The 22,963-nt window shown below is 48.7% G+C and overlaps 1 protein-coding gene across 2 annotated transcripts in view; it reads right to left on the bottom strand.

Moving 5' to 3' along the window:
* LOC146664350 (glutamate receptor ionotropic, delta-1-like) overlaps positions 1 to 22,963 on the bottom strand; it is a 612,588-nt gene that overhangs the window by 9,485 nt on the left and 580,140 nt on the right. For both annotated transcript variants that reach the window (XM_085417191.1, XM_085417192.1), the window contains exons 14-16: positions 19,182 to 19,377; positions 15,215 to 15,381; positions 3,084 to 3,324 (exon numbers count right to left, since the gene is read on the bottom strand). In XM_085417191.1, the coding sequence (XP_085273317.1) occupies positions 3,084 to 3,324; positions 15,215 to 15,381; positions 19,182 to 19,377 (604 nt within the window). The remainder of the gene's footprint in view (positions 1 to 3,083; positions 3,325 to 15,214; positions 15,382 to 19,181; positions 19,378 to 22,963) is intronic.

Genomic DNA, 22,963 nt, shown 5'->3' with positions numbered 1-22,963 from the left:
GCACACTGCCTGCTCACACTTTAGTTTATGGATCCACATCGAGGCCTTCCTGCCCGTTTGTCCCCTGTCACATGACTGAAGCCTGTCTGGGGGTGTTCGCACAGTGAGGTGAGGTCGGCCCTGCGTAGTGCTGGGAGGTGTATGTTGTTGATGTCTGGAGGTAGGACATGGAAAGGCAGGTCTGAGGTCAGTTTCGTGTTCGAGCGGTGTCTTTGGTAGCGCCCGTGTCCCCGTTTCAAACAATATACAGACCACACAATAACCACTGTAACACACAGCACACACGTCAGTATCAGTGTAGCCCCAACATCCATTCTCCTCCTGTATTTCTGTCCCACCATCATGTTTAACATTGAATACTTGGTGGTTCTCAACCAATAACAAACGTCATGTATGACTGGAAGGAGGAGTCAAAGGCTGAATGGAGCTAACTCGGGTTTAGCATCGCAGCTTCTGTCATCGTACGTTTTGTGGAGTCAGAAGCGACCACATCGTAGTTATCAGCTGATCATTAATCTCTTTGTCCCGCCTTCCTCCCCTCACTCCTAACCTGTCGCAGCAGATGGCCCCGCCCCTCCCTGAGCCTGGTTCTGCCGGAGGTTTCTTCCTGTTAAAAGGGAGTTTTTCCTTCCCACTGTCACCAAAGTGCTGCTCATAGGGGGTCATATGATTGTTGGGTTTTTCTCTGTATTATTGGAGGGTCTTTACTTTACAGTTGTCTTGAGGCAACTGTTGTTGTGATTATAAATAAAGATGTGAGTAACTCTGGTCACTCAAAGCTTATTCAAATGATGCATGTGACATAATTTCAGTTTCACAGAGGATTGTGGGTTTTTTTGGTAATTTGAACTCACTGTGGAACTGCCACAAGCTGCAGTTCCTCTCTTGTCCACTTGGGGCTGTCCCCATCAGTGAGTCTTACCGCATAGACTCCAATGTTGACTGGCAGGTGGATGGTGACACAGGCGGCTGCAGCTGCTAGCTGTCTGCTATTCTCCACCTCAGCCAACTGAAGTCCCTGAACTGGACCTGTGGACCATGTTTGTGCTGCTGGAACATTTTTAATGACATTATCTGACCAACTATACGGCTGTTGGGACGTTGTTGTACTAACAGACCTTTCTAGAAGTCTGAGCTCCAGTTTTGGTGCACGGGGAGACTCTAGGATGTTTATTAGCAGATGTCTGGGTGGTTGAGACTTTACAGGGAGCTTTGTGCTGCAGGTCAGTGCTTTCTGATGGGCTGCTTGTTGAGTTGTGATGGGGCGTCCAAATTCATCTGTAGTTGCACGCTGCCCTGTGTTGGTATTGTGTTATATGAGGCCAGCTGATCTCTGTTCAAAGCTTTTATCCTCTCACACTGACACAGAAGCAGACGGCTGCCTCGCTCTGTTCTCTGCAGGCTGATGTCTGAAGCATCACTCTGCACAGAAACCATCCGACTGAAGGTGTTTCCGGTGTCAAAATGTCCCATTTAAACTCATGTCCATATTTCATGCTGAGTGATGTCACAGCTCTGGTGTGAGGAGATTGGCTGCCACTAACGATTATGCATGAAACCTGATTATTAATGACTTAGTTTGCGATTGGATATTTATTTTAATACTGACGGAAAGTACTGATCTTTGTTACTGAGTTTCCTGCACGCTTGCTTCTGTGGCTGCAGACAGAGTGAAAGGTTACGTTGATGAGCTCCCTGCATAAATCTTTTGTGGCCCTTTCAGGGAAAAAAGCTCTAAAGAGCCACTTTGCACAGCAGACAGTTGGAGCCCAGCGAGGTGAGCAAAGTGGAACATTTAGCAGCTAAAGAGCCGCACGTTCACGACTCCGATGGGACGAAACTCGATGAGCTGATGCTGAATTTGTTTTGGAGTCAGATTTTGTTATTGAAGCTTTATGGCCTGTTGCAGATGTGCAGCAGCAGCAGCCACTGAAACTGTCAGATTCTCATCTGCAGAGCCAAAGTTCCCACATTCACACTTTGAAATGGCAGCAGCGTAAAATTACACGGAGCACTTGTACGTCAGAGCCTATTGTTTGGCACAGGGACAGCGTCACTCTGAGAGGTTAACACAGATTTGTGTTTTTTAATGACGTCGTGTTAAATCGGAACAATACGATCCTGCTGTGACGGCAGAAGTTCCGGATAATTATCCACTAAAGACGTTTCAATTACGGGATGTTTCCAGCTTTCGAGGAGGCGGCCGTTCATTAATATCGATCGGGGGTGCGTTCATCTTTCACGAACCGCAGGTGTAACTATTAGCTCGGCTGTAAGAGCAGCGTGTGTTTCATTCATAAAAGAGCGAGGTGGTCGCTGAGTTCTCAGTGATTCTTATTCGGCAGGCACTTGGTGAGGCTCCAGTTTCCAACAGCAACAGTGCACGGTTGTTGAAACGCAGGTCGAGCTGCGTTTAATGTGACAAACAACTTTTTCTTTCCACGCTAAAAACTCCGTAAGTGTCCTTCTCTGCCTCAGCAAGCTCCCACCCTCTCCTGCTAATTATAATCTCTTTTAACAACCCCTGGGTGCAGAAAATTACCAAAGCCTTACCACACAAAATGAGTTTATAGCAATAATTCAATACCGAGCCCTTGAATGCTACAGAGCCGCTGCTGTGGGAATTAATCATTAAAGTCTGCGGGTGCTTCCACGCTGGGATTTGATCCCTGGCTGGCTGAGCTAATTCGGCACCGTTTGCTCGTAAGGCCTCGTCGTTTTATGAGCATATTAGTAAAGGTAATGGTGAGGCGGAGTGTGCCCTGGTAGTTGGGGACAGGGTGGGTGGGGAGCGATGCACGGGTAAAATAAAAACATGAAGGGGGTGTAGTAATAATAAGGAGAAGAGACCAAATTTGATTTCAGTCAGCGGCACAGAGCACATCTACCTACTCTGCCCTGCCTCCCGCCCTCTGTCCCCCAGCTCTCCGACACTAGACTGACTCCTAAACCTCTCTCCTCTACAGCTGGGTGTACTGGAGCTCCACTAAGTCGGGGCTCGCGTCTGCGGCTGGATCCTTAAAGTAGAGTGTGGCAGTGTCTTCCCCCCGCTGGCCCGTCCGCCGGGCCCTGTGCTCGGTCACCTCTTTGGGCTGCTCCTGGCGGCAGTGGTTGCTGTTCCACCAAGCCTCCAGCCCAGCCACCAGGCAGGCCAGCAGCAGGCCCGCGGCCAAGATGCAGAAGATGCCGGCGAAGCTGTGCAGCTTGAGGGAGCGGCCATCGGGGTGGGCGCTGGCGTGGCTGCTGAGGTCGCAGCGGCCGGCGCGGGGCCACCACTTCTGCTTCATGATGTCCAGGTCGCCTTTCTCCTGCAGCTCCAAGATCCTGGAAGAAGAGACGAGAGCAGCAGGTGAGACGCAGAGAACACCAATTAATCCTTCTTACCCGAAGGCAACAAGAACAGTCTGCGACCCTCGGGCGGGACGTCGCGCTCGCTGCTATGTCACACAGTCTTACTGCGGCGTCTCCTCTGCACACGCAGCAGAGTCGCAGTCGCTCTGCAGCGCCTAATAAATCCCAGCCTACCGTGAGAACGCACCTCAACGTCTTACTTTGTCCAGCTCAGATAAATACAAGCGATTCTCCTGATTCTCCAGCTTTTATTTACATGAAGTGTGAGATGTGCCGAAGCACGGCCGACCAAAGGTGTCCGCTTAACACCGATTTCCTGCTTTCCAAAGACAAATACATCCAAACACACGTTTGTGGACGAAAATGTGTTTCTTTTTGTCTTTGCTGGCAAACAAACTACAAAGAAATAAAAGCTGGTGTTGACATTTCCAACCCGTTCTAGCTTCCTTCATGCTGTTAGATCTCCCGCTGCTGATGCACGGCGTCTGAAAACAGAACGACACAGGAGCGAGCGACCCACCGACACGTGTGCACCGATCACGCCTGCTCCTTACAACAAGAACATACAGTCAGGATCCAAAGTTTACGATCACCTGAAAAATGGCAACAATCACATTTTGCATGGTTGGATCTTAACGAGGTTCCAAGTAGAGCTTCAACCTGCGACAAGAAGAAACCGACAATGTTCAAAAAAGGAAACTTTTTTTGCCTTTGCCATCAGAACGTGGTGACGGTGTGACTACCTGACAGAAAATGACAATAAATCCACATTTTTGGCCTTTAAGCACGTTCAGCCTGTTTCAGTTTAAGTGTTGCTCTCAATAAATCGCAGGCTCAAAAAAACCTCCCATTTCTTCTTGTTGCATGTTGAAGCTCGACTCTGAGCTTTGTTAAGATCCAACCATGCAAAATATGAGTTTTGGCCATTTTTCAGGTGGTCTTAAGCTTTTTTTTATCAGGGCTGTATTAGTAACGTTACACTTTGCACTGATAACAAAGAAAGTGTAGAAGGTACAACAGTTCAGACTGAGTCAAAGCAACAAAGAAGAAATAACAGGACAGAGGGAAAGTGCACAGACTGAGCTTTAAGGATGCTGTAAAGGAAGCACAGCCTCTGAAGGGGACGCCCCCCGTCAGCCACTGTCAAACAAAACTAAATATAACAAATGTAATCACATTCATCTCTTTCACTTTGTCAGGTGTGCTTTCATAAGATGTAACTGTCTAAGCATCAGTGTGTGTTTTTAAATCCTCCCCTCTCGTTACGGTCGGAGCCTGTCGATGCTCTCGGCTGTTCTCGGTATCCCATCGTCCTTCATCTCCGTTCGACCTCGCGCCCTCTTTACTCAGGAACACGTCCTGTTTCTGAAGTCATGGGAAAACTGGCCTGCAGGCCTGTGAACTGCTGTACAAGACTCCGCAGGCTCTGAATAGACACATTTTCAGCTGAGAGAAGCATCGATTTTTTTCCCATTAAGATCTGATGAAGTAGATCTGATCTGCAGAGGCAGTTTTTACACTTGGAACAAATTAAAGCTGATGATTCAAAACTAGAAAAAGCATCACAGCGAGCAGCTGCGCGTCCGCGTGGCCCAGTTTACCTCACGACATCAACCTACGACGTGAAGAAGAACAGACAGTTCGGAGAAGGCCGAGACTTTCTCGCTCTAATTATTTAAATTTGCCAAAAAATCCCACAATAGGCCCGCGATGTACCACGGTACGGAGCGATGTACCACGGTACGGAGCGATGTACCTCGGCTCATCACGGCTGTAATTTTGAAATGAGATTGTGAACCATCGAATTCAACGCGACGGGGATTTCGCCGTCGTTGAAAAATAATCACGGCGCATCAATCGTAAGCTTCTGCACTGAGCTCCTTTCCCCCGCTGAGGCTGAATGCAGGTGATGATTTGTGGCTTCATCCTTTCAGCACAGCAGCTGGATTTATTTGTTGTTCCGCCCACGATGACTCAACAGTTTGAAACCAACCAAAGAGCAGAGAATAAGGTCTTTGACGTGACCGCCGTCGTAGGGATCATGTGACAGTGGGGAGATAATATTTCATCTCCTGCTGAACGTCCAAAGAGCCTCTAAGTTTAATGGTAGTTTTATTTTAATGGAGAGACAGAATATCAACCAAGAGTCCAGAAAAATGTGTTACGTAAAAGTTATAACCTGATGCGTATGTGACGGAGCGACCCACAGATTAGCCGAGTGCTCACGTGAGTTACAGTCAATCAGTTGGAAACACTCCTGATATTGTCTCGTCGTTTATGAAGCACGACAGAATCGCTTTCTTCCGAAGTCCAACGAGCTGTTAAAGGACGTCAGGGAGAAGATGCAGACCTGCACAAGGCTGGAATAAACTACAAGACCATCAGCAGGAAGCCTGGTGAGAAGGTGACAGCTGTTGGGGTCAGACGCTCTGGGTCTGGAGTAGGGCTGCCAGGATTAGTCGACTATCAGAATCGTCGACGACTGATTTAATAGTCGACGCGTCGTTTGAAGCTTTGTAAGATCCCAAAAGACGCAGGAATAAGTAGCAGGATTTAAGAGTGTAATAACGGACTGAAACAGAAGATGGCAGCACTGCATGTACAAGGATGCCAGCTGCCGTTAAACCCCGAAGAAGAAGAAGCTGTGTCCCAGAATTCATAGCGCGGCCCAGCTCAGTTTCCAACAATGGCGGCAGCTAGTTAGTTTTAATATTACTCTTATTATTCTTTCTGGGTCACAAAATAAACGTTTAACATATTTTCAGCCGAGAATGTAGCTGTGTAAACCTCAAATATCTGCTCAGTTTATCAGGACACCACATATTTTCAAAAGCGCTCCGACGTTTTCGGAGACGTCTGTTACCCACTAGCTCGATAGCTAGCCGGGGGCTAGGTCACTAGAGCCGTGAGAACACCGGACTCCCGGCAAATCGTTTTCAAACCCACCGCCATCTTTTGCTACTCAGGTTAAACATGATATATAAGTCACTTAGATAACTTAAAATGTTATTGTTTGGCTTTTTTTGTATTTTATTTGTTCCTGAGTAAATCGGTTTGGCTGAGATTAAAGTTATAGTTTCTACACAGCTGAATAAACATCAAGCAGACAGCTGATTATCAGAAGTGTGAGATGCTGCAGAATTTACTCCGGTGTCCTGTTATATTTTAGATAGCAAGGAGTTTATTCAACTTTACCGAAACAATCTGCAAATTTCACCTTAAACACTTAAAGCTGTAAGCTAATGATAGTTATATAAGAGCAGATGCTGCTGGTGCAATAAGCTGTAGTTTTACGTCCAATGGATGATGATCTGATTAGTCGACTAATCGCAAAAATAATCAGTGCGTAGTCGACTATCAAAATAATCATTTGTGGCAGCGCTAGTCTGGAGCTCCGTTCGAGATCTCAGTTCATGGGATCACGAGAGAAGTTTTGGATCAGAATAAATCTACATGGTAGGAGCTTGATTGAACACACTGCACCTTTCTGTTAGGGGTACAGGACACCACATTGAGGGGACGTAGGGTAAAATCTCAGAGAAGAATCTCCTTCTCTCAGCCAGAACACTGAAGTGGCGTGGTGTATGGATCCTCCATCATGACAATGACCCAAACAAAGCACATTAAGATACGGAGTGGTCTCGCCAGTCCCCAGACCTCAGACTGTGCATGGGGCCGAAGCTTCAAGGGTTCAGAGTTTTCCTACAGCAAAATATGTTTTTCCTGAGTCTTTGGTTGAGATCTGCGCTAAAATAAATGTAACTCAGCAGAGACTGTTCATTTCTTTGAGAGAGACGGGATCAAATCAGCATTTATCCAACATAAAGCGCCCCGACTGTCGTTGTGATTCGATGCGGCTGAAAATAAATCATTTATTCTTCAAACTCTGATTTAGCTGGATATCGTTGCCCAGTCAGTGGAGAGGCCGACTTCTGTGACAGGAAGATGTCCAGCCTTCCTCCTCTCACGCCCAACCGGTCGCTGCAGATGGCTTCCCCTTCCCTGAGCCTACTTCCTGTTAAACAGGAGTTTTTCTGTCCCACTGACGCCAAAGCGCTCGCTCACAGGAGGCAGTTTGATTGTTGGGCCGTTGTCTGTATTGTTGTTGGGTCCTTAACCTCACAACATAAAGGGTCTTGAGGTGACTCTTGCTGCATTTTGGCGTTGGATGAATAAATCTGATGAAAAGTTCATATTAATGAGTTTCTCAGCATTTTGTGTGGAAATAAGAGCGCCAGCGTATCCCAGCAACCAGGAGCACGGATCCTCTGGAAACCTGGAACATGTGGCTGGGTACGTGAACGTGTTCACATGGCTACGCGTCCTGTACAAAGACCTGGTGGCAGTTTCAGCCAGCAGGCCTGGTGCTGTTGTTCATTTATGTAGTTAATTAAGCAACTCTGCCATGACCACAGAAGTCCAAACCACTTTCAGCTACAGTACAATCAGAGCCCAATTTGCTATATTTAATCTGCTCAGCTCAGCGTGAACATGCTGAAGGTCAGAGCGCCGGCGTTTCCATCTGTACCCCCCCGAAACAGCCCGAGGACAAAATAGTTTCACAGCACAAATGAGCAGCAGAAGCAACAAAGTCTGCAAAGGTTATTAATGGCAGGATTATCACATGAGGTAATACAGCAGTTATGGGACGAGGTATTAAAATGATGGTTGGAAATGTGGAGATAATGGTTTTTGTGCTGAACAATAGCTCTGCTCTCAATTTAACACCCGAGCACATTATTCCTACACGTCCCCGAGCGCCGTGCTGCCGGGGCGCCTCGGGCTGTCGGATGCTTGCTGAGCCGGGCGGGAAGGAGCGTTTTGTCTCCGTTCGGGGCGCAAATTAATCCCTAAATAAACACCTTTAATTAAGGAGGAGGTGCGAGGAACAGAGGGAGGAGGAGTAAAAGGTGACGCCATGATGGAGAAGCTGGAAACACAAGACGAACAAAAGCAGGACGACAATCATGCAAATCCAGCTCCTTTCACAGACTCGCGCCTCAGATCTCCTGCAGACTGAGGCCAGAGGAGGTGATGAGGCCCAATCAAAACCTACTTTAACTCTTTTTGCTGCTCGTTGAGGATTGAATACGAGCATCGGCATCGCTCTCATATCCCAGAGTAAAATATTAAAACACTGCTAAACCCTGAAGTTTAAGAGTGACGACGCGGGTTTGCTGCAGGTCTGCAGACACACATCAACTGAACTGTCCGAAGCTTCACAGCTGATGGTTGGTGTCAGTGGATACTCCAGGTTGTGGTAGCCTCAGTAAGCTGTACAGTAAGCTGATGCACAGCGAGTCGCCTCGTTGTGGAAGCAGGTCTGAAATAGGATGGACACCGCTCAGGTCAGAAAGGAGAAGCGAGGGTACGCCCTCCAGGAGTCGTCCAAGGGGAAAGAGCTAGCCGAGAGAACTCGGTGGATGGACGCATGAGGATGTGACTGAGAGGATTCATCCTCTGTGAAATCATGAGTGGAACTTGAGCTGCTGGGTACGATCATTTTCCATCCGCAGATTCCTCTCCTGAAACATTTGGACTTCCTAGATTTGCTCTAATCTGGTCATTGTTGTGTTTTATGGTAAAGTCAGAAAAATGTTAACATGAAGTTACTGACTTCTCCCCATCCAACACAGACCTCTGCTGCTGTCAGACTGAGGAGGTGTTGTGTGGTACCTCCATTACTGCGAGAGGCTCTCTGCATGTAACTGTGGGGGAGACTCACACATGCTGGCTATCACCCCCAAACATCTTGTTAAGCTTTAATACAGGACGGTTATCCGCAGGCAGAGGAGGAAATCCCATCCATGCGCACTTCGATCCGGCTTACTGAGACTCACAGTAAAGCAGCTGCTAGAAAATGTGCGGCGGTCAGAATCACGTGGCTCTTTAAGCATTTCTGCTCAAAGGAAAAACATTAAAAACAAACGTGCACAAACGAGTTTTTCCCTGCTGCTCCTTCGCCCATCAAACATTGTTGTAACTGGACATCAGCTTTCTCTTGGAGCAGCTTCCTGCTGAGGGTCACCTCTCAGCCGGTTCTTACAATGACCCGAGGCAGATTAAACTTGGATTCATCTGATTTACTATTGAACTGTGCAGGTGTTCCCTGGATTTCAATGGCTGTGCTGTGTTATCCTGTCCTGTGGTCGCTCTTCGGTGACAAAGCGGACAGTCTCAAAGCTTTAAAGAGAAACGGGATTAGCCCGCTGCGTGAACACGACCTGAGAGGATGAGGAAGCAGAGAGCAAAGGATGAAGAAGACAAGATAGGAGGAGGCATAGTTGACATTTCATGGAGTCGGGCCCCGGGCGGCCCTCCCACGCTGCCTCTAACGCAGCCTGAAGAAGCCATTTCCCCTTTTCTGTGGTGATGAAGCACTCGCAGCACAGCGGTGCTGCTGCTAATGCTTTGTGTTAAAATCTCTATTAACGCTCACAGCGGCTGTTTGTGGCTTCCTGTTTGTCGCAGGATTACACAGAGAGTCACGGCTGCTCCCAAACTTCACGCGGTCGGTTCAGACGCTTTCAGAGCGGCTCCTCGGACTCCAGCTGCTTTCATTCCCCACGCCAAATCACAGAGCGTGCACACCTGGGAGGCAGGTGAGGAGGCCTGCTGCGACACAGACGAGAGGTTTCATTGAAGTCAGCCGGCGGTTGGACCTAACTCAGATTCTTTAATATGAATTAAGTCGTTCCCTGTGACACTCCCGGGTCCGTGACAGTTGGAGGGGAAACGTCTAACGGTTTGAATTCACCACCTGTCCGGCTGGCCTGTCCACTTTCATTTGCCGGTTAAATAAAGTTAAGAAAAGTCTGGAAGAAACCATCGTGAGCTCTGCTGTGCTTTGTGCTGCTACTGATCTCATACTTGACCCACCAGATGTGCTGGTGCTCACAGCACGGATAATGTGGTTCGAGTTAGCAGTGGATGTTAACAAAGAGCCAAAACCAAAGTTAAAGGAATGTGTTTAAATCCGAGTGCAGCATCGAGCCCGTTAAACTCCTGGGATATTGATCCGGTCAGTTAAGGAGCATGAGGTGATACCTGGACCTTCCAGAGTTTCCACAGGTAGTCCAACTCCTCCAGGGTGGCACATCGAGGTTTGCTGTGTCTCCCAGGACCGTCTCCAGATCCTGGAGGAGACTCCAGGAGACGGCCAGTTACTGTAGGAGAGCTGAACAGGGCCCACCAAGAGGACCGGGATCTGCTCCTCTGTGCCGGAGCAGAGGAGGGATGGGCTCTTCTAATGCGTGCGAGCTGCAAACCTCCAGCAGGCCAGTGCAGAACGCTGAGATGTGGAACGCTGTACACGCTGTGGATAATATTACCATCACTGCAACTCGATGACTGTTTACCTGAATCTGGAGGCAGCCGTCAGACACTGACTCAGGCTAACAGGCTACAAACAGCTGTCAGCTTCCAGGATCCACTGACGTCTGTGCGCATTCAAGGATTTTCACACAGTGTAAAACCACACGTCTCCTACAGCAGGGTCAAAGGGCATCTTGTGCATAAGGTTAGACACGAGCACTCTGGAGTGAGGCTCTCGCACAGCGGGGAAAGGGCTTTGACCGCATTCGCACACACTCAGTGCTGCAGGGGAGGCGGAGCTTATTTGTGCTATAAAAACTTCAGATTGTTTTCTGAGTCGCGACCAATCATCCCTCACCGTCGACCTGGTTTTGTCTCAGCCTCTGTTTCACGTTTGGAGACAGCTTCAAGGATAAATCTCGTCGTAGGTTTTATTAAAATTCTGGACCTGCAGACTCAGCGGCAGACGGGTGTTTTCTGTCCACCTGCTCCACTTTTACCTCAGTATTAACGACCTGTTTCCTGGAAGGACGTGTGAAGCTCTCAAACCCCACGAAAACTAGCTTCCTATGTTTGGCGGCCACTTTGTCGACGTGGGTCACCTCTTACATCAGCTTCCTTCCTCTTCGTTCTCGGAGCCGATCGATACGAGACGGATGAGAAAGTTTTGAGTTTTCGGGCGCTCGGTGTTAATTTCATGATGTAATAATGTGGAGATTTACTAAATGATCTACGAGGTGTTTAAACTCGCTCTGGGATCAATTTGCGTTTGGGGCTCTCGGCCTCGCTCGTTTCATCTGGAGGGAAGATTGAATTTCCTCAAAATTCGCAGCCCGTGTTGAGACATCTGCCTCGCAAAATCGAGTGAGTAATTAGCACGCGGCCTTCTGTTTACACATAATAATCCCATTTGCTTCACAACGCTGCCCTTAATACGGGCTCGTTTCATGTGAGCTTAATTGACTTTAGCGCCGAGCGCGGTTATTGATTTAATGGCGAGCAAAGTCTGCCTGCAGGAGGTGTTCCTCACCTCGCGCTGCAGCACTTCTCCAACTTTCAAACACCTGCACTCCTCCGTGAAGTTTCAGATTAGTCGGCGTGACACCGATTCATCCTCCAGTCAAAGTGTCGCCTCGTTAGCGTACGTTTAAAAGCAGCCTGCCGTAATTGGCTCAGACGGCGCCGCTGTGAGGACTCTTCACTCACATCGGAGGATTTACAGGAAGATAATGAAGCCTTAATGTCAGCAAAGGGGATCAAACTCCTGACAAAAGCCTCCAGCCTTCATCATTAACTCCTCCTCAGGCTCACATTCGCTGCACAAAACACAAGCTTTTATTCAAAGCGCTGCCGCGCAGTCGCGCCTCCGACTGTCGTTTAAGGCTCAAACTCAGAGCGACGCCATCGCGCCCCGGCGATCGTGTTTACAGCCTCCGTGGAAACAGAAACATCATCGGAAAGCGAGAGAGCCCGTGTTTTCAGCACGTACGCGTTATCTGCTTTATGAACCCATATCTATTTTAAATAAAGCTTCCTACACTGGCGGCGCTGAGCGTGGGCGCCGTGCACCTGGACCGATCAAACGTGGAGAAACTGCAGATGTAACATTTACATCACAGCAGCTCAGATCTGCACTTTTTTATTGAAACAAGCACAGAAAAATGTTTGAGCCTCCCGGGATGAGGTCGGATGGGTCAGACATCGGAGCGGGCGTTCACATTTCCACGTGATGCAGTGTGGACATCTGGACCAACGCCACGTGCTCTGCCCTCACGAACCTGTTTGTGCACTTCTTGATTTCTGTAATCCAACACCAATGGGGTGAGCATAATGTTCCCTAAAGTCAGTACACAAAGAGTGGTGTGTAGTTGCACCAACAAACTGATGCATCCTCATAAACTTATAATTAATGTAATTAAACCTCCAGAGCAGGTTTGTTGTTTGTGGAAGCCGCCATGTTCCCCGCCATATTTGAATGCAGTGACTGGACTCCGCCTTCTGACTGATTGTGTGGCTGGAGACACACATGTGGAAGGAGAAGCTGGAGGCGTATCTAAACTCTGGTATTAAAGATATGAAGGAGACGCCACCGAGCATCCTCTTCCTCCTCATTTACTCCCGATATTGTCACATGTGACGCTCACATGTCACATGTCCGGACAGCTGGCAACAACAACAGCTGGTTATAGGCTAACATCAATCCAGCTGACGTTAGGCTCACGTTATCACAATGTCAGCAGACCCATCAGATCATTCGCTCCCACCTGAACACGGGGAACACATTACTGCAGGAATTAGACCGCTCCACATCACAATGAAACACGTTTCAGTCGCTGTACAGCTGGACTGCACTCTGCACCTCCGACAGTCATTCACTGCGGCTCGGCCTGCTCGGGCAGATATTAGCCTGAACATCTTCTGTGAGCTGTTTTAACCCTTTAAAGCCCACCACAGAACCAAGTCTGCAGAGCTGATCTCTTTTACTTTTACCTGCTGTAGTGCCATCTTTGGGAGCATGTCAAGTTGTTATACGTCAATACAACAGCTATATCCCAAATTTTAATAACATGCATGCATTAAGTCCATAGTAATTACATAAATTGCACAAAAGTGCAATAAACTACAAAATACTTTTAGTTTTTTTACTTGTGAAGTTTCAGATGTTGTCCCTCAAAACTGTAAAGGCAAAAAAGTTGCACAAAATAGTTTGCAAGCACAGGAAATTTACAGGAAAAACAAAATAAATATTATTGTGCACGATTTGCACAAAAAACAGCATCAAAATAAACGATTTCCAGCAGTGCAGTTTGAGTTCTGAGTCTCCCAGAAACTACACAGAAAGGCACCAAGTCAGACACGACTCCAGTAAACAGCAGGAGACCTTTGAAAGGCCCTGTAGGGGAAAAACTACATGGAAAATGACATCACTTCCTGTCTTGGCAGGTAATAGCAGACATGTGATAGCTATGAACAGCTGATCGGATCTGCAACGCGTGTTTCTGGATTTAAATGTTTTTACACCATTAAAGGAACAAGCTGAGTGCACGTTCTGTAAGTCCAACTCCTCTGGTACGCACCTCCACCCTGACTCCACCCTGACTCCTACCACCTCCACCCTGACTCCTGCCACCTCCACCCGGACTCCACCCTGACTCCTACCACCTCCACCCTGACTCCTGCCACCTCCACCCTGACTTCTGCCACCTCCACCCTGACTCCACCCTGACTCCTGCCACCCTGACTCCTGCCACCTCCACTCTGACTCCACGTGACTCCTACTACCTCCACCCTGACTCCTGCCACCTCCACCCTGACTGCTGCCACCTCCACCCGGACTCCTGCCACCTCCACCCTGACTCCACCCTGACTCCTACCACCTCCACCCTGACTCCACCCTGACTCCTACCACCTCCACCCTGACTCCTGCCACCCTGACTCCTGCCACCTCCACTCTGACTCCACGTGACTCCTACTACCTCCACCCTGACTCCTGCCACCTCCACCCTGACTCCACCCTGACTGCTGCCACCTCCACCCGGACTCCTGCCACCTCCACCCTGACTCCACCCTGACTCCTACCACCTCCACCCTGACTCCACCCTGACTCCTGCCACCTCCACTCTGACTCCACGTGACTCCTACCACCTCCACCCTGACTCCTGCCACCTCCACCCTGACTCCACCCTGACTCCTGCCACCTCCACCCTGACTCCACCCTGACTCCTGCCACCTCCACCCTGACTCCTGCCACCTCCACCCTGACTCCACTCTGACTCCTACCACCTCCATCCTGACTCCACCCTGACTCCTACCACCTCCACCCTGACTCCACCCTGACTCCTGCCACCTCCACCCTGCCTCCTGCCACCTCCACTCTGACTCCACGTGACTCCTACCACCTCCACCCTGACTCCTACCACCTCCACCCTGACTCCTGCCACCTCCACCCTGACTCCTGCCACCTCCACTCTGACTCCACGTGACTCCTACTACCTCCACCCTGACTCCTACCACCTCCACCCTGACTCCTGCCACCTCCACCCTGACTCCTGCCACCTCCACCCTGACTCCACGTGACTCCTACTACCTCCACCCTGACTCCTACCACCTCCACCCTGACTCCTGCCACCTCCACCCTGACTCCTGCCACCTCCACTCTGACTCCACGTGACTCCTACTACCTCCACCCTGACTCCTACCACCTCCACCCTGACTCCTGCCACCTCCACCCTGACTCCTACCACCTCCACCCTGACTCCACTCTGACTCCTACCACCTCCATCCTGACTCCTGCCACCTCCACCCTGACTCCTGCCACCTCCACCCTGACTCCACCCTGACTCCTACCACCTCCACCCGGACTCCTGCCACCTCCACCCTGACTCCACCCTGACTCCTGCCACCTCCACCCTGACTCCACCCTGACTCCAGCCGACTCCACCCTGACTCCTGCCACCTCCACCCTGACTCCTGCCAGGTAAAGTTCAGCTTTACAGGTGCAGTTTGGGAATAAGGAGGTTTCCCTCCTCCGCAACACGAGCTCACTTACTTCTGTGAGAAGAGGTCTCTGTAGGGGCTGCCGTGCTGCATGGCGATGCCGTAGCCTTTACTGCTCATGCTGCTTCCCGACACGGTGACGGTGCAGTCGTCATCCGTCAGGGCCACGTACTCCAGCACCGCCATGTCCCAGAGGAAGGCGTAGGGACCCTTCTTTGCCTGCAGACACAGAGGAGGGGGAGAGGGGGGGGGGGGATATGGTTATTTGATGGTTTCTTATTCGTCATCATCAGCGACTCTCAAATGCCTCCGCTGTTACTGGATTCAGACTTTTCTCCGGCGGCTTCATCCAGAGCAGAGCTAAACCTGAAGTCTGCAGCTGACCCGACACTGTGCACAAGAACACCGACCGTATTTACCCTCAGATCCTGATTCAGTTCCACAGTGACCGTGTCACGTGTGGAAATGCACGCGGCGCCATGGGTATTTATTAACGTCGCTGTCGGCTGGTCTCACGACTGCACAGTCATAAATATTTGATAGTGCCTCAGATATCCACGCTTACAGACTTTTTCTTGGATATATTCTGTCTTGAATACATTTTTTATGTTTGCATTTGTTTTCTTCACTTTGAAATGTTGACACCGAAACAAATTAGCTTATAAATCCTGCAGTGTGATTTCCTCCCCTGCATGCATACATCTCTATAAATAACCTCGTGCAGCTGCAGCTGCGCTCTGTAAATGTGTCTAAGTCTCTTTGTGATGCTAAATACCTGCAGGAGTGTTAGTCAGGCTGGTGTGCTCCTCCCGGCCGGGTGAGGAGATGACAGTAACACAGATACGGGAGCAGCAGCAGGTGGGGTGAAGTGGATGAGGTTGTCGGTGTTTTTTTCACTGTGTCAGCAGATCTGCTGCATCTGCCTCCTTCAACCTGTTCACTATAACTGAAAACTGTGCGCGCTCCTCTTTCTCAGATCCTCCCCGCTGTTACAAACTAATGACGACGTCACGTCTGTCTGATGATCTGCTGCGTGCAGGTGCTGCTGTTAGCTCCGTCCTCTTATTTAAAGAGAGCGGGGAGGGAGGGAGGGGCTTCTCTCTCTCTGAGGAGATGAGGATGTGCACCGTGCTACGCTAGGAGAGGACACAGGGACAGCAGAGGAGACATTCCTCTGAATCAAAGGAGGACGAATCAGGGCACCAAGCACAGACAGACCCCCGACCTGCTCTCACAACCCCGAGAAGAGCTCACAGCTCGTCTGCATTCAGCCAGCGGGACAGCGAATGCTGGGAAGTGACGTCAGGATTTATCTGAAGACTCTCATCCATCCATCAGTAACTTTTACAGGAAGGTTCAGTCTCCAGGCTGACTTACAGGAATCACGCTGCACAATGCATACAAAATATTCCAGGGTTTATTTTTCCAGCCTGATAATCCTGCAGAGGCCAGAAACTTACAAAGCTTACTGCTTCGTCTTAGCCAATCCCTGCACGCCCTCCCGACCCCGCCCTCTCACCGAGCTGTGGCGAAAGCAGGGCTGAGATTGGCCAGAAATAACACGATGTCACTGAGATCTGATGCATTTAAATGCAAATGAGAATTTCAAACTTGTGCCAAAAAGTCGACTTCCTCCTCGATCGCTCTCGTAGTTTAAACATCAGAGCCTAGAGCTGTTTCTTCAGTTAGGCTGAGGCGCTCATGACATGTTCGTCCCCAACGTCCCAAAATATACACGAGTTACTGAAAACATGTATTTAAACATAATATTTCAGATTAATCAGTCTTTTACTATTCTCGGTTTTAGTCAGAGTTCGTCCCGTCGACACTCCAGGTGTTTCTAGTTGTTATTCGGAGCCCGACTCATCGAACGATTCTTCCTCGTCAGACACGGTTTTCTGATTTGTACAAAGATACCTGCAGTACAAAGCTTTCGCTCTACGGTGTGAACAACATGAAGAATTTGAACGTGGAAATTCATTCACGTCACAGTTACTGTAGTTTTATATCTGTCATCAGTTTTTATTCATGAGAAATGTTTGAGTTTCATTCAATCTAAGATTTAAGATGATTAGAGTTCATATTGCAGCACAAACACTCGGCTCACGCTGGTGCAGACATCCCAGCAAAGCGAGCGCTGTGTCTGCACATAACACAGTTTGGCAAAGAACCAGCTTTATATGTCTTTAGGCTCTTAGCTGCTTATTTACAAACCACATCATTTGTTCCCATTTCTGTAGTTTATCTATGAGAAATGTCAAAGACAACTCAGTTTGACAGGAAAAACGTTCGTTTGTTTTTCCAGCTCAGATCCAGGATTTGACAAAAGCGCTCCAGATCATTCAGTCCCTGCGGTCACCTCAGTTCATGGAAAGCTTCGGAGTCGACACTGATCAAAGCTGAGGACGTCCTGGTTATGAAGAGTCATGTATGAGGTCGTCTTACAGTTTGCACTGGTGCCTAAAAGTCCTGTGACTGCAGCTTCTGGATGTGAGTCTCAAGCAGCGTGTGGGAGGAAGCAGTCGACAATAGCAATAAAACTGATTAGAGAGTGTGTGTGTGTGTGTGTGTGTGTGTGTGTGTGTGTGTGTGTGTGTGTGTGTATGTGACTGTGGGGAGAAACCGTCAAAGAATCTGTGGGGATGTTTATCATGCAAATGGCTGAATAATGGATGCGCTCGGAGACGATTTGTCTTTGACGCTAATTTGTCATCGGCTTTTTGGGAGATCTATGAGCACAACAGTGTAGAGCAGAGAAACACCACCTCTCTCACACACACACACACACACACACACACACGCACACACACACACACACACACACTAATTGGGATATTGTGAAACTGCTGTTGAAATTAAGTAATGGGTAAACAGAGGAGTGTCTTTGCATGCGGCCTGCTGGGAATAACGCAGGAGGAGCGTGTGCTTCTGTTTTCACCATTATTGATATGCGTGCATCAATATAACACACAAATGGTGTTCTTGGAGGAACGAGTGCTGCAGGGTTTACTGCAAAAAAGGGGAAATAGCATGAAAGAGTTCAGCTGCTCAGCCCTTCATTAGAAAGGGGGAAACTTTGAGCACGACTTCCTGTTACTTTTACCTGGAGGTTGGGACTGCGCTCTGGAGAGGACGCGGACCCCTCCAATCTGAAGTTGCCCCTGATGAGAAGTGCAGATGTGAGTATACGTGTATCACCTCTGCTCGAGGGACGGACCCCGACTGCCATTTGTGCTTCTACCAAACAACAGGTCGGAGCACTCGGCCTTCCTCGGGCCCCTGAGGGGAGAGTGTCCTATTAAGAGACCCCACTGTCCTGCAGTGAGACCTGCAGGGCTGTGACTGGGAGGAACAGCCTGTCAGATCTGAAGCTGAGTGTTGGTCTGTTATTTGTCCATAACAAGCATCACACCAAGCACATGTGACACGAGCACAGCCCACTTTGTAATCCCTTCATCCGATCTGTGGCCTCTTTGGACACTCAGCAAAGAGAGGCGCTTTCAGCTTGAGTTAAAACAGGTGGGGTAGGATGCTGGGACCATCTGGATCTGGTCTCCCAGAGAAACCGGGGACATTTGGTCCAGTTAGCGGCTACAGCTGCCCGTGGCACTATGGACCTGTCCATCAAAGAGGCAAACGTAACAGGAACGCCCCCTTATTTCCCACAGACCCACCTGTCTGGCTGGATAAGGATTTTTACAGGATACACTTCAGGTTATCCAGGTTTGTGTTTCCTCCCAGGCTCAAGATTTCACATGTCAGGTGAATATTGTAACTACTACAGCAAGCCAGTGTTGAACACAGCTGTTCTCAGCTGACTCGGACATTTGATCTGGGTTTTCATTGGAGGCCGCTGGTGTTTGACCCCTGCTCTCCCACTAACTCTGCATGCTTCCACTGCACGTCAGTGATTTATGAGATATTTATTTTTGCTGCATCTGCAGGCCAAACCATGGATGTTAGAACCAAAGCTGATGATTTTACTCTATTACAATCACACACCAGCACCTCTGCGGTACCTTGCGTATTCCCTCTGACGGGCTGGACACGGAGTAATCCATGCCGTTGTTCTTGCTGATGGTCCTCCACAGCTCTGAGTAGGTGCTGTCCTGCTCCAGAGGGTTGGTGCCTTTGTTCCTGAAGTAGTCGTAGACCGCCGAGTCCCTCACAGTGCCGTAGTCCACGTCGATCTGCCTCGCCAGGTCCTGGAAAGACCTGGAGGACAGAAATGGAAGGGTTGTTAAAAACAAACTAGGTGAAGGTAAGAGGTGAAGCACAGGTGAAGGACATTAGACTGGAGGAGGCTCGTGTAGGGCCATCTGAGGCTCAGTGCACACGTCCAGTTTGCAGCCGTGACCTCAGTCATACAGCAGTCGGAGAGTCCAAAGTAATTACCGATCATAATCATTCACATGTTGTCATGTCATTATATTGTTTGCTTATGCTCATCTCTTCATACCTTTCTAAAGTCTGTCTCTGTGTTTTATTTCTACAGTGTGACAAATTAACTGGAAGTGTATGGATGTCTCCAGACGCCTGGTGTGACGGTGAACTGATTTCAGTGTTTTACAGGTTTGTGGAGACGTGGAGCCTGTGGACACTGAAGAGGTGGGAGACTGGTTGTAATCAAGGACACCGCGAGAAGAGCTGATTCGTTCTTCCATCGCCTTCAGGTGTTTGAGCGGCTCGCAGTTTCTGTCATTTTAATAAGTACAAACAGAGCTCCACATAGTTCAACGGGAACACAAAGACAATTTTAAATCTGCATCAGCAAACCTATGACAAAGAATTCAAATGGAACGCTAAACTTCAGGATGAGGTCCAAAGAGATGTTGTTGCAAGTGAAGGAGGCCTAAAGACCTAAAAGAAAGACCTAAAAGACCACAGGATCCTCTGAACTAAACCTTCACCAAGTCAAACACACTCTCAAAGAGTTCAGAGTCCTTACAAATGGAAATACAGAGTTTACAATGAGGAACACGAAGACATCTGAGAGAAGCAGCCCAGGTCCAGACAGGTGGAACCAAGATCACCAGAATGATGGGACGAGAAAGGCACAGAGAAAGACAGAAAATCTCAGGATCTGAAGTTTACCACATCATCTACCAAACATGGAGGAGGTAGTATGACAGTATGGAGCCCAAACATGTCCCTGATGTCATATCACTGGTTTGCATCAGGTTGGGACCTTTGTAGTTTCTGCTTCACTTGGTAATTTCTTTATGTTTGTATTTATTTTTTCTGTCGAAATATTGTGAAACATGAAAACGTTTTCCAGAGCCACCCAGTGGGCCAAACTGGAGTCTTTGCACGGCTGATTCCAGCCCCTGGGCCTTATGTTTGACATACCTGCTGTAAGCCAGTCGGTTTACTAATGTTTCCATCATAAGACTTCAAAGGGAGGCTCGGTCTGAAGGTGCTGCAGCTAACCTAATGTGGTCCAAACTGAAACAGCTCGATGGCAGACGAGTGTTCGGAGGTTCCCCGCCAGGCTAAAAATACTTTAAACACACTTTCTGCTCAGATGCAGTCACACACTAATTTGTCTGTTTTTGCTTTGTTAAAGTCTGTGAATCGATGTGTTTTGTTCTCTGGAGGAGTCGTCTCGCGCCAACAAGGCCTCGCGCTTCTTTGTTCCTGCTGCGATTGATTCCATCGTGTTGGTTCTGTAATTATGTTTAAACAGTAATGTGTGGAATAAACAGAGGTCAGTGTGGGTCATTGCTGGGACCCCCGCTCCTCCCTGCAGGCTGGGATCTGAGACCACTTCAGACCAAAGAGCGTTGTTTTAAACGAACCGACAGGAAACCGCAGTCTGACGAGTGCGCTCGGTTAAAGTGCCGGCCTCTTCAGCGAGGGGTCAGTGTGTCACCCAGCCGGTGTAAAAGGTGATTTCTGACCTGTGGAGCTGAAGTTATGTCCTGTATTTACACCTTCTTATTTTATGTACAAGTGGGCGGGAGTTTCACTTCCACTTGAAATCTGAGAAACATCCTTCCCTCGTCTGCAGCTTTGGTCCGGACGCCCAAAATGTTACTGTAAATCTGACATTTGTCACTTTCTGCTTGAATGTGTCATGTTCGTTCATATTCTTTAAATGTAACCTCATGCTGGCTCCTCCGTGGCTGATTTAATACGTTTTTGTTTTTAACATACAATCTGACTTAAATGAAATGCTCTTATTGTGAGCAATTTAAAGTAGATTGTTGAGCTCAACACAAAAATTTGCTTCAATTTTATTTATGCAGCACCAAATCACAACAACAGTCACCTCACAGTGCTCTCTATTGTAAGTTAGAGATCGTAACACAGAGAAAACCTCAACGATCAGACGGCCACCTGTGAACAAGCACTTTGGCGACAGTGGGAAGGAAAAACTCCGTTTTCACAGGAAGAAGATCGGGCAGAACCAGGCTCAGGGAGGGAGATGGGACAAAGCCAGCCAACTCATAAGGACTCAGGACAAACAACCAATCAGACGGCAGTGACACTAAACTAATCTGAATAAAGAAGTTTTATTTCAGCTTTGAGGCATTTTCTGCACCGGCTTCATCTCCGAGGCCTCAGTATTGATGACAAAGTTGGAGATGAATCGACGGTTTTAAAATGAAAAGTCTTCTTTATGTTGTGAGTGTTGACCGTTTGGCTTCAGCTTCACACAGCCTGTGGAAATGAAAGTAAATAAAGTCCTGCTGCACATATCAATAATAAATACTCGGATATGACCGGCGGGCGTGAGCATTCACTGTTGTTGTTTGGACCGAAGCAGACGCCGTCTGAGTGAAGGTGAAGTAAACGTTTCCTGAAAGGCAGCGTTTATGATTCGCTGTGCGGTTCGAGGCGTCAACGAGCTAAAAGGGAAACCTGACTTTGTTAAACGATATTTATCATTATTATATTTTACTTTCTGTTCCTCATAACTGTTAATGTCCTGATCTATATTTATAAACAGAGCCTGCTGAGCCTTTGAAATAATAAATCCTTCACAGACACGCGTCGTAAATCTGAGCGAGGACGCGCGTTCACACGCGTCGCTGCGTCCACACGCGTCGCTGCGTCCACACGCGCAGCTGCGGGCTTGATGTTTGTCGCTCTGAGAGGAGACCGCTCTGTTGTCTGAGGAGATTTTAAAGGAAGTCTGCATCACGTGCAAATCTGCGAGTGTCAGTAAAAGCAACATTTCAGCATTTAGGCGTCACGCTGTTCAATGAGCCGCCTGTCACGGAGTGACGCCGCCGGCCTGCTGATGGAAATGTCAGCGGGGATTTGATTCCCGGATGAGTAAAGACAGAAGAGGGCGGAGCTGAGCTGATATTAATGGCTGTTTTGAACCTTCAGACAGGAAGTGAGAGATAACGCTCCGCACGCACCGCCCAGATAAACGGCGACGTACCTGAGCTGTGCATTTGTGCCGAGCGTGTCACAAGTGTACTCGTGCATCCAGAGGGTGTGTGTGTGTGTGTGTGTGTGTGCAGTGAAGACAAGCTAAACTCCTAAACAGAGTGAGGAGCTGCAGGACTGCTCTTGAACTTCTGGAGTAGCTTTCAACTACTCGCAGTGCAGAAGAATCCAGATTCACTTTTTCTCTGACTGAAGTGAGCCGTTTTACTTCCTGTCTCTTTAAGGACCCCGCCCCTTCCTAAAAGCCCACTTTCTCTTGATTGGCCAGTTTGCTGTGGCCTGCTGAGGGGCCGTCTTCGGTGTTGATGAGCTGCTCGTTTTGTACTGGAAGCCAGATGTGTTGTACGTGTGATGAAGTGCACACACTTCCTGTCAGCACGATGGTTTAACTGGGAACTTT

Source organism: Rhamphochromis longiceps, linkage group LG8, assembly GCF_057381845.1.
Source record: "Rhamphochromis longiceps isolate RC_006_pf linkage group LG8, R_longiceps_female_GT1.1, whole genome shotgun sequence".
NCBI classification, from domain to species: Eukaryota; Metazoa; Chordata; class Actinopteri; order Cichliformes; family Cichlidae; genus Rhamphochromis; species Rhamphochromis longiceps.
The sequence above is the reverse complement of the archived record's forward strand: the minus strand, read 5'-3'. Positions and strand labels throughout refer to the sequence as shown.